The sequence below is a fragment of the Argiope bruennichi genome, chromosome X2, assembly GCF_947563725.1.
Source record: "Argiope bruennichi chromosome X2, qqArgBrue1.1, whole genome shotgun sequence".
Taxonomy (NCBI): domain Eukaryota; kingdom Metazoa; phylum Arthropoda; class Arachnida; order Araneae; family Araneidae; genus Argiope; species Argiope bruennichi.
In genome coordinates this window covers 11,881,285-11,893,217 of record NC_079163.1, presented here as the reverse complement: position 1 = coordinate 11,893,217, position 11,933 = coordinate 11,881,285, and the positions used below count along the sequence as shown (strand labels likewise).

General features: G+C 26.9%; 1 protein-coding gene across 1 annotated transcript in view; it reads right to left on the bottom strand.

Moving 5' to 3' along the window:
- Positions 1 to 3,522: 3,522 nt before the first annotated feature.
- The window catches only part of LOC129961093 (uncharacterized), a 130,784-nt gene continuing 122,373 nt past the window's right edge, over positions 3,523 to 11,933 (bottom strand). Inside the window, exons 31-35 of the mRNA XM_056074913.1 lie at positions 11,601 to 11,741; positions 11,085 to 11,267; positions 9,896 to 10,036; positions 7,783 to 7,965; positions 3,523 to 6,502 (exon numbers count right to left, since the gene is read on the bottom strand). Of these exons, the coding sequence (XP_055930888.1) occupies positions 6,333 to 6,502; positions 7,783 to 7,965; positions 9,896 to 10,036; positions 11,085 to 11,267; positions 11,601 to 11,741 (818 nt within the window). The 3' untranslated portion in view covers positions 3,523 to 6,332. The remainder of the gene's footprint in view (positions 6,503 to 7,782; positions 7,966 to 9,895; positions 10,037 to 11,084; positions 11,268 to 11,600; positions 11,742 to 11,933) is intronic.

Genomic DNA, 11,933 nt, shown 5'->3' with positions numbered 1-11,933 from the left:
TAGGCATTTTACGGCTCTAAGGCGAGCACATATGAAGCTCCTATTTTAATAAACTGGCCAAGTAAGTTTTATATATTATTTATTATGACTCATGACTGCCCAGAATTCACATTTATGCACAATTATAGAAATATATATAATTATACTTATTGTTTATAAATACCATAATAAAACAGATAGAAACCTAAGCAATTATTTCTGACAGTTATTATATTTTATAATTCAAAGAATTTGTACTTTTTATGAATTAATTAGGCAACTAGGATAATAATATTTTGTAATTGACCAGTTTGTGATCCTCCTCTTCCTATAGGACCTAGGTAACTTCTTATTTGGATACTTACTTGTCACTGCTCTTGAGGAATACTGGCAATGTTACAATGCTCTTATGCAAGAGAAATGCAGTCACATAATCTTCGTTCAATACAAAATCTTTTGCAACAGCATTTTGGTAATAAAAGAGTTATCAATCAATATTTTCGGCTGAATGGAGTCTCCGTCCCTGAACATTACCTCATGTGATTCTTGCTTTAATCCGTTTTGTTTGTTTGTGAAATTACAAATGACATTTTATACTCAGCAGTGGGAAATGACCTTCACTGAATGCAATATCTTGTATTTAGGGGAAGTCAGCACACTGAAAATAATGCACGGGGTCCAAAGAACCCAAATATTAATTAATAAAGAATAGTTTTCGTGATTTTCATATTTATGTTATTCATTTGCGCATGTAAATTTTTTTTATCACTGGAATATTAAGGAAATTTTGCATAGCCCCTTTTGTTGTGCTTTCATTGTAATTACTGATCCACATTGAATGCCTGCAAGGCTAAAATCTTACCTATTGGCGACTCTTGTATTAATTTTTTTCAGAATTCATCTCTCCACGCTTTTGATGATGTGTATAAAAAAATAATGTCTCATTCCGTTCATTCATTATCAGGGAAAGTTATTTTATGACTGCACTGTTTTCAGCGAAAAGATAAACAAATTTTGCGTTGCTGTTCGAGAAACTACTGAATAAGAAATCACTGGATTTACAAGAGGATATTTCAATTCATAATGCACTAGAAACAATATTTTATTGTTTATAATGTTGAGAAGTGAAGTTCCTGATATAATAATAAAATTATCAAGATGGAAAAATGATTAATTTATTCAATTACATCTATCTATCTGTATTTGCAAATAGAAATATAATTATGAAATTTTTTAAGAAATTGTGTTCCTTGAAGCTACCCGTGTTTATTCCAGTTAAAGAAGCCCATTCTTTAACTATGCATGACTAAAAATAGTATAAAACAGAATATACTAGATATCAAATCACGAACATTTTAAAAGATTTTTCAGTATGTGGGTTAAAAAAAATCACATTTGAATTATAACAAAAATTACAAATTTAATTGCAATAAAAATTATTTTAAATTATTTTTTTATTTACAACGAAAATACATTAAATGTACTTTGTTGCAGATAAAACTTTCTTTTATGTTTTCAACCACAACAAGCAAAATTATAACATACATTTTTAACGAGAAGTTCGTTATAACAGGAATTATGAATTCCTGTTATAATAAACTTTTACCGTATTTCATAGTGAAAAGTTGATTTCTCGTCAGTTACAAACAAAAAGGGTCTTCGCATTTGTGACGATTTGAAAATTAGTATAAAAAAGTAAATATCTGCTATCTGACTCAGCCTCTCCCCCTTTTTTTTAAATTAAATATCAGGCCTAATTGAAGTTAATTCTTTCGTTCCGTTTAAGCATTCATATCTGAAAGGGTAGGAAATTAATTTAGTTTCTTGAAATTGTTATCCATCATTATTTTCTGGGGAATTAATAACAACATATGTGATTCATCACACTCTTCTAGGGCACTGATATATGATAAATATTCTAATTAATTTAATAATTCTATTTAATTTTTATAAAAGGAATCATTACGGTCACTAGGGGATGGCAGTGGAATCACGCCATCATAAGGATTTTTTTTTTTCGAATATTGTTTAAAACATAAAAGTTTAAATGATTAATTAATTTTACAGGTTCTTACACATTGGACAAATACAAATAAAAAAACAAATGTTAAAGGTGTTCTGAACATACATTATTTAAAAAGGAATTTTCAAAAATTTGGCATAATAGTTCTATGACAATTTTTTTAATTATAGTGTGATTACTCCAATACCCGGGTAATTCATCACCTCCTAAATAGGAAAATCGAATTATTGGTGGAATCGAATATCATTGGTGACATCGCAAATCGGCCACGGTGACGATTTTCGATGTCATTAATAGTTGGATTTTTTTGCCGTGATAAATGCTGATGCACATTGATGATGACTTTTTGCAGGTTCTTACACATCGGTATTGAATTTTATCTAAGCCATACACTTCACAAATTATACGAATCCCCATATAATTTGATAAAACATCAAACGCATCATGACTCGAGTTATCATTACAAAAATCTTTTTCATTTAAATTGTTGTCATCTGTAGGAGAATATTTTAAGCATTAATCGGTGACAGTAGACTTTTCTTAAATCTGTATCTCAGAGTGGTCTTTGGAATACTAAACCATAAGGCCATATTTTTTATAGATTTTCCATCAAACATTTGCTTTATAGCTGCTTAAAGTTCGTAATTTGTCCATTTTATTTTTTTAGTAGTTCTTTTTCTTACACCAGGATTCTGAAAAGGTATTTGAAGTGAACAGATTTATTGGGTAGTGCCTCTAGCATTGCAATATAATGCCTCAAATCTGACGGCGCCTTTACCTCGATAGAACAATACGGCAGACGATCCTAATTCACGACAAGTGAAGATTCTTATACAAATTATGGTACAGAAAGATAAATAAATAGTAGTAGGATGCTACACATATTAATTAGCTATAAATTGACATAGAAACATAATTGTTTCTGCACTTGGATAAACCAGAAATTATATATATATATATATATATATATATATATATATATATAACAGTTAAAAAAATCGAATAATGAACACATTTTTATAGTCGAACTTTTGATGATTTTAAGATAATAATTAAGAATTTCTATAATTGCTCACTAGAATGCAACAAGTATCAGGACTTCCCTACCGACTATAATTTGCAGTACAAACAGCATAGCGGTATTCTGCCGGTCTCCCCTACTTTGAAGTACAGGATAACCACCATAAATAACCAATGCATCAAAGACGTAATTGTTCCTCAGCTTTAACCAGAAATTGTGGGAACGAGAAGAGAAAAAAATCCTTCAAATTTTAATTCAATTCTGGGAAATTCTACAGCAGAACATTTTTATTGGTGATGTGGAGGACATTTATCACAAAGATTCGACGCTCATGAATACAAATACTAAAAATAATAAAAACAATATTCTGGTAATATCTAAAATGAACATTTTTCATTAAATAATTTAGAAATATAATAAGTAAAATTGATATAAGTGCAAGTTAGCGTGCATTACTACATGTATATATGATATAAATTTTCAACAGTAGCTACATGTGTTTATTCAAACATATTTATTACAATGAAGTTTTACATTAATATTTCCATGTAATAATTTGGCATACACACTGTGACAAGAATATATATAATACAAAATAATAATATTCTAGTTCATTTAAATTTCATTTTCCCTCCACAAAATTAAAACTCTGGAAATCAAGGCTAAGTTTAAACGAAATAATGACAAAAAATACAATATAAAAATATAATTTATTCCTCAGATATATGTAGAATTTTATTTGAAGATGTTACTTTAATGCAATTCATTTTCAAAAACATTGAAATAACAGCATTAAATCCAACAGAAATTTTATAGCCTTCGGTTAAATGAAATTGCATGGCTTTATCCTAAATTTACACCCAGTATCATAAATGTCTTACTAAATACCGACTTGCCCACATATTTTGCATAAACCTAATATCCATAAAAAATATAATGAAGGTATAAAACAAAGTTTCGCTTAGCATCGAATTTTTTTATCGTCGTAATTTTTTTTTAAATAAACACATACAGCTATATGAAAGTGTAAGAAACTTTATAAATTGTTACTCTTCTGAGAGATAAAAAATTGATTTATATTAACTACTACACTTAAACATTTATACATTTCCTATTTATTAAGTGAATTAGTAGAATAGTTATAATTTAAATTTATTAAACTGAATATTACAAAATGCTAAGATTCAAATAATAGAATAAATAATGTTAAAATTAAGTAAATACTATTTGTTTATTATTCAAAATTAATCGCAAATATAGTCAAATTAAAACCTTAAGATATGTCAGAAATGTTCTAAAATAATTAAAAAAAAGAGTTAAAAAACAACAGGTGCTTTATGTTATTTAGTCACAATATATGCAGTTTAACTCAATAAAATGCCATTTTGAAATTATCCATCCTGAATTTCATTAATTTTTCAATAAAATACAAAATAATTCGCCTGATTCTTAGATTACAGAAATACAAACTTAAGGGAATATCTCCACAGATATTCAATAGGAATATTGATAGTTTTTAGGAATCAAAAATATTAATCCTAAAGGCCATCTATATCCTAATCTCAGATTTTAACGAACTTATAATTGTACTTGCTTATTAAATTGCGTTGAACAATTTAAATGAAATGAAATATATCACAGAAGGAAGCATAATAAATTATTTGAATGCACATTATTTTAGTATTTAAATGTAAAAAATTAATGTAGGATTAAGTAGTTAAATTAATGAACAATATATTAGTTTAGAAAAAGATAAGCATAAATACAAATTTCAACAATAAATTTTATGATAAAATAGAGAGCATGATTATTGGACTGAATACTATAAATACGGTTCATGAAAATATTAATATGAATTGTGATTTCAATAAGTATGACAAATGATACATTTTTTTTCTACGAAAAAACCCCCCATAGTTACAAAGCTTATTTTATGGAAATACTTGAATGACTTTTTCAGAAATGATTTATGGAATTTCCATGAAAATGGAAACTCCATAAGGGTAGTCCATTTTCTTTTATATTTAGCAGATTTTGAAAACACATTTTACACGTTAAAAACATGTTACATTTTCAGAACAGCACAATGGAAAATGATTATCATTTCTCAAAATATTATTGTAAAAATGGAATTTTCATCCACATCTCATTTTCTAATTTAGAACAAATATATCCATTAAAACATATATTTTAGCAATATAGAAAACATTATCTTCATTCATTCCTATTACAGTCTAGTAATCAATTTTATTCAGGTCTATAAATATTGAGAAGAAAAAAAAAAAAAAAAATCACACAGGATTTGCTATGCATTTGTTAAGATCAAAAATTCCATTAGAACAGCTTTCAAGAACTTTATCAGGAACATTAATGAGGTTGAGGCATTACAGCATGTTTTAATCTTGACAAATTTAAAAAACAACTCTAAAGCAAAAGGAGATAGCATAGAAGATAAAAATAACAATATAGGTCTGTGAAAATGATCATACGCATAATTTGCTACATTCAGAAAGTTTTTGTTGTTTTCGTTTCAACACTAACACAGATGCACGAGTTTGATTATAAGCTCTGAATGCACGTTATAACAATACAGTAGCAAGCTCATTTTAACATCTATAAGATGTATGACAAATGATTGGAGTTCCGATAAGACATGGAAATAAATGTCCCACAAAATGTAATAAAATTACACACATACATAAAACCAACATTGAGCAAATGTTGCAATTAAAAATTTCTTATTATGATTTTGAGAGTTGACTTATTACAGATATTAGGGGTAAAAGACTTAGACAGAAGATGGCACATTCATGATTGAAAAGAAGACATTTACGCAAAAATAACTAGGTAAACGAAGAAATGCATTTTAAAGTATTACACATTGTATTGTAGCAATAATCATATTTAAGAAGTTAGAGGGAAGCAAGGAAGAAAATGAAATATTAAAATTCTATGAAAATACTAAGAAATATGGATAAAGTAATTTTAAATCTCATGAAAAATAATAAATGTGTAATTTTGAGCATTAAAGTAAAAATAAATAAAAATTTCAAGTAGTTACATACACTTTATACAAAAGAATTCTGTTATGTACAGCTAAATTTTCACTTTTGTGTTGGTCAAGCAACATCATATATTAAGTATAGCATTGTTAACTGTACAGGATAAATAGTTTGTTAAGCATTAAATGAAAAATGTCCTCGAGTCCGCAGCAAAGTCTGGAATATTTTTCCTTCTCACAATTCACCAACTCTCTCAGAAAAGGGTAGGCAAAAAAGGAAAAAAAAATCCATTCATTCATTTTCAAAATCACTCTTTCTTTTCTTTATTTTTATTCCGGCAATAGATCAATATAATCGTATACAACACGAAACTTAAACTAATTGCAGCCAGTCCATACATAAAGAGATTAAGTTCTGGGTGACGGTATCGATTTTTCCTTAACCATTCCAATACTTCTTCTTCTTCTAACAAATTTCCTAAAAGATTAAATAAATAAATATAGTCATATAAATAAATGCATAACTAAGGACAAAACAAGATATTTAAGGAATAAATAAAAAGACGTTTTATTAAAGAGATATAACCATTAAAGTTCATATTTTATAGTTAAAAAACAGTTAAAATAACACTTAAAATGGCTGTAAACGTAAGAACCAGAAATCAATAAATGGAATTTTTTCTTCTTTAAAATTGGGATTTAAGATCAAAACTGATATCAGATCTTTACTTATTTTATTTTTTAAAGTCGAAATATTTGTCATGTTCTATTTTTATGTAACTAATAAATTCATACTTTTCAAATAACTCCCATGTAAATTCTGACCTCCATCTATGGATTTTTTGCATTCCATCAATAATATGTCTTAAAATAACTATCAAAAACAAATGCTTTGTGATTCAACAACCAGCTAAAGTGAGTGTAATCAAATTAATTGATAAAAGAAAATCATTTACCAAAAATATATAAATGTATTTAAATTATATGAAATCGAATAATTACAATTCAAAATAAGATTTTCATTCTTCAAAAAACCAAGCAAAGATTTTGGTTCAATTAAATGCGAATAACATGATTAATTTTAATCGCCTCTTGTTAAGAAACATCGAGTTCCCAAGAACATTATTCTGCTAGAAATTTTGTTACGCTAGATCGATTATGAGGAATCAATTTTTTCCTTCCAGAGTTGGCGGCAGAAATTTCCCTGAAAAATATGTCTGACAGGCGGGGGCAAACAACATTTTTCTAATTTATCGTCAAACTAATTTAATATTTAAATAAGGACACTTTAGAATTTAATAGCTAATTTAATAATAATTAATATAATAACATTAAATAAACATTTCTTACTAAGGCACTTTCCAAGACTGACTTTTAGAGCATTATACCTCCTTTTCTCTCAATAATTCCAGGATTAATCTTTTTATTGTGACCATAAGTCACATTGAAATTTCTATGAATTCTCTAAATGAATCTATATCTTTGAATACCTGCGTTATTTCTATTATTAGTTTAATAACCGAATTTCCATCCGGCTTTCTCTTTTCACTTTTAATGCACCAATTTGTGCATATACAAATCCAAAAATTGTATAGTTTAAAGACTAAAATTTACCCTTATCAAGAAAAATTACATATAACATGTTGAAAAAAAATATTCTCAGCTGAATTTTGTTTTTAGTTCGCGTTCGTTTCCTCATTAAGATAATGGAATTTTACACAATTTTATTTTTCATGCATCAGTGTAAAATTAATTTACCTCTGTATATAGATGGAAATTTTTTCCTAAAGTAAACTAAAGATGGAAAACTAGCTATTCCAAATTTCTTGGCATAACGAGGATCTTTTATTTTCACGAACATAATTTCTAAATCGTCTGCTTCATCGTCAATGCGTTCCAGTTCTTGAAGAGCATCCACGCATTTTTCACAGTTATTTTCATCTAAAAAAATAAATTTTATTAAAAAAAATATTTTTAATTAATAACAATAAAACTATTTTATTAAGAATTTTTTTCTTCATACATTCATTTAATTTTGTAAATAAATATTTCGTGAAGCAGATTAGTTGACACTACTAGAGTTTTCGTTTGTTCTAAACATTTAAGATTTAGCTCTTTTAATAAACTAGTATATTTAGTCCCCTCACATTCCACACATTTCCAATTTTAACAAACATGTTAATGGTTAATTTTAGGTAATTTTTTTATTTTCACAACGTTGTGAAAATGTACGTTTTATTTATTCTTTAATTCATAATTTATTGTAAATTTATGTATTCATTCGGCAACTAGACTGATAACACTTTTTCAATGACGTTCTTGCGCCCCCCCCTCCCCATTCTGCCCAGCAAGGCTGCGGCTTAATTCGTCTGCACTGAAAGCCGTCACTGAATTTAAAAGAAATTCAGAAAAATAAATATTAAAAGCTTAAGACATATTTAGAGTCCCAGTTTTCCGATATTCACAATTTTTAAGATATTGTTAGAAATGTCTAATTTTTTAAGCTTCTAATTTTGATGTAATGTAATTTACTAGGCAGACAACAGTATATTTCTGCAAACGATTTTTGTTGATCTGTTTAAAAATCTTAATCAATATTCTGCAAATAACTTTTTATTTGATAAGTTATATTAAGGAAAATGACAAACATTAGATCTTTCAAAGAAATTATTATCCATTTCTATCCATTAAATTATTATTATCAGTTAATTAAATCATTAACCAAATTGGAAGGCCTTTTAGATACAGAATCTGTTTTTAGTTCATTTAAAACATGGCCAATTTTAGGATCAAATTATTATAATTGACTTATTACTTATGTAGGAATAACTCCAACATAAGTACATTATAGTAAAATAACATTTAATCGTATAGTAGACATTTCATTAATTTTATAAATTTTCTATGAACTCCAAAACTTCGAAACATTGAGAACTATTTTATTTTTAAAACATTTTTTAGTGACAAAAGTGATATGCAATTAAAAATATTTTATTAATATGAACACTTCCCCTAATTTTCTGTGCATGCAAATGTAATAAAAGTACGTAAAGGAATGGAAGTAAACAAAAATAGAAAAATTTATAAAATAACTGGTTTATAAAAACAGTAATTCAAAATTTCGAATTTATTAGAATAATGACTATATTTCAAAAAAAAAAAAAAATTGGGGAAATATTACAGATAACAATTGTAATGTCAGATCTCCTAATGTAACAATCTGGCACGGTCTGCGCCCAACTTATCTGTATCTAAGCCACTACTGATATCAGAACAGCATACGATTTCTCAAATGCACTTGTTTATTAAAGTGCCAAGAATTATTCAAATAAATATTAAACTACTAAAATTAGATATAATACAGCAACGAAGAATTTAACATAATCACTTTAAAAAATTTCAAAAAATTAGACAGCATCATTTCTTTTGAGCACTCTGTAGATCGTATGGTATTTATAGAAAGGACTGAGAATGGAAAAAGTGTACTTTGAGAAGAACAAAAATTTGATCCTAACAGAACACTTTGAAAATAAAAAGTCTATACTCAATTCACGGTATATAACAAGAGAATAACACGGGATCAACAAGGTTGATATAAAATTACTGATTACAAGCTTTAATAGGTCACCACCTGTTTCAGCTACTAGAGGTCGGTGTCGTGCAGAAATTTTGCTATATAATGCTCTGCTCTTTTCTATTTAGATACAGTATTCTCGCTACGAATGCCAGAAATATATCGGTTATTATAGTCAATCAATGAGTTTGAAATGTGAGGCTAGAACAACCACAATGAATTGGTTGAATGATACAACCACAATTTTCTCTTTAGAAGGGTACAAAGAAATGAAGAAAAAAAAAATAATCAACTTACAGAAAAAGACGGCAACAAATTCATTATCATCCAATAATTTTTCTAACATCTTTCTGTTAACTTCTTCAATTTCGTCTTTAATTTCAAATGCATCATTGCTTGTCAAATATTTTAAAAGTTCTTCTTCATCATAAAGATCACCTGTAAAGTTAAAGAATTAAGACTTGAAAACAACAAAAATACACTCATTTGATTATTAAAAGCGAATACAATATATGAAAGGTTATATTACATCGGCTAGTTAAAATATTGATAGTTTGAAAAAATCGCTAAGTTTTGCAGAGTATGCCGGATTTTTCATTCGTCTATGATTTATACATATATACAAATATTCTACATAAATAAAAATGAATTTAAAATTAATGTAGAACAACTCTATATTCTCACCGACTTCTTTCTATGACTATTTTATGTTTCTTTAATAAAGTTCACTGCTTTTAAATCTTATAGCTTCAATGAATAAATAATTCAAATAGCTTTAATGGAATCAATTCATGTTCCTTAGATATTTATAACAGAGCATTGCTTACATTATCTGTAAATTTATTCATTAACTTCTAGTGCTGTTACATAATAGCACAATACATACAGCTAGAGGTAAGATAAAATCACATTTATTTTTGTCATCTAATAATTAATCAAGTGAATTGATTTCATTGTTGAATAGAGAATTAGCTCCTTTTAAAACCAAATTTATATCTATTAAAAATTTTGAAATACAGGACTATACGAAAAATCGAGAGAAGCAAAAGGAAACTGGGAAATCATGCATTAAATTAGAGATTTAGAGAATTTTGCATTCTTGATTAAGATTTTTATATGCTTCTTATTCGCGTATTTTTCTCTGATGAAGAAGGTGCGTTTGAGTAATTTCACTTTTACTCTATTTTGCATATTTTCAGTTTTCTTTCATTTTTCAACATTTTTAGTTTTATTTAGAATTTTTCCACTGCACACTTTTATCTGAATGCTTATATATTATATGTCACATATTTCATAAAAAACTCTGTTTCTAAATGAGAAATATTGTGAATAATAAATATAAACTTCATTTTAATAAATTAAATGAGTTGAAAGTCAAACAATTGTATAACAAATAACAGAAATAATTTGCTTCCCTTGAAACATATTTCTCAACCATAATATTAAATCAACTACAAAAAAAAAATTACAGTAATCAAAAGCTTACCATCATAAAACATAGGTACTTGCTTTCGGAAAAATGCTAATGCGGGCACACTTTCAATATTATATTGTTCAAGAGCTTCTGGATCAAATATTTTTACAAGATCTATTCCAAAAACATCACACTGATCATCTATGTTTTCTAGTTCCATTAATACTCTTTCACATTCGTGGCAATCCTGCGTGTCTGGAAGGTAAAATTATAAATGTTTTCCTTAACAAAAATAATTTTGCACAGCATTTCACAGAGTACAGAAACATGAATTAAAATTATGTACAACATTCAAGTCTTATATAAAAACAAAACAGAAATAATGCATAAAATATACATAAAATAACAGTTAAGATTTATGACACAAATATAAAATGTTTTACTAGCAATTAGAATGTTGATTTCCTTTCCTCCTAAAATCAATCAATCAATAAAATAAAAGAAATATAAATATAAAACTATAAAATAGTAAAAATATAAAATAATAAACTAATTAAAATAATAATATAATAAAAATATAAAACTTACAAAAGTATACTGCCAAAAATGGTGATTCCTCGACAAGTTTATTTAACATTCGAAGGTTGACTGTCTCAATTTCATCAGGAAGTTCTCGATTATCATCATCAATTAGCCATTCCAAGACTGATTCTTCATTCTTTAAATCACCTGGAAGTGGCAAACACGATATTTAAATATACATAGAGACATATTAATATCAAGCAGATGTCTTTTTTTATTAGCATATACTTTTGTTCCATTTAATGAAAAATGTAAAGATTCTAAAACTCATTATTATATAAACTGAAGATAATGCATTAAAAAGCACTCTTATTTTTATATATAAATTAAACTGAAATA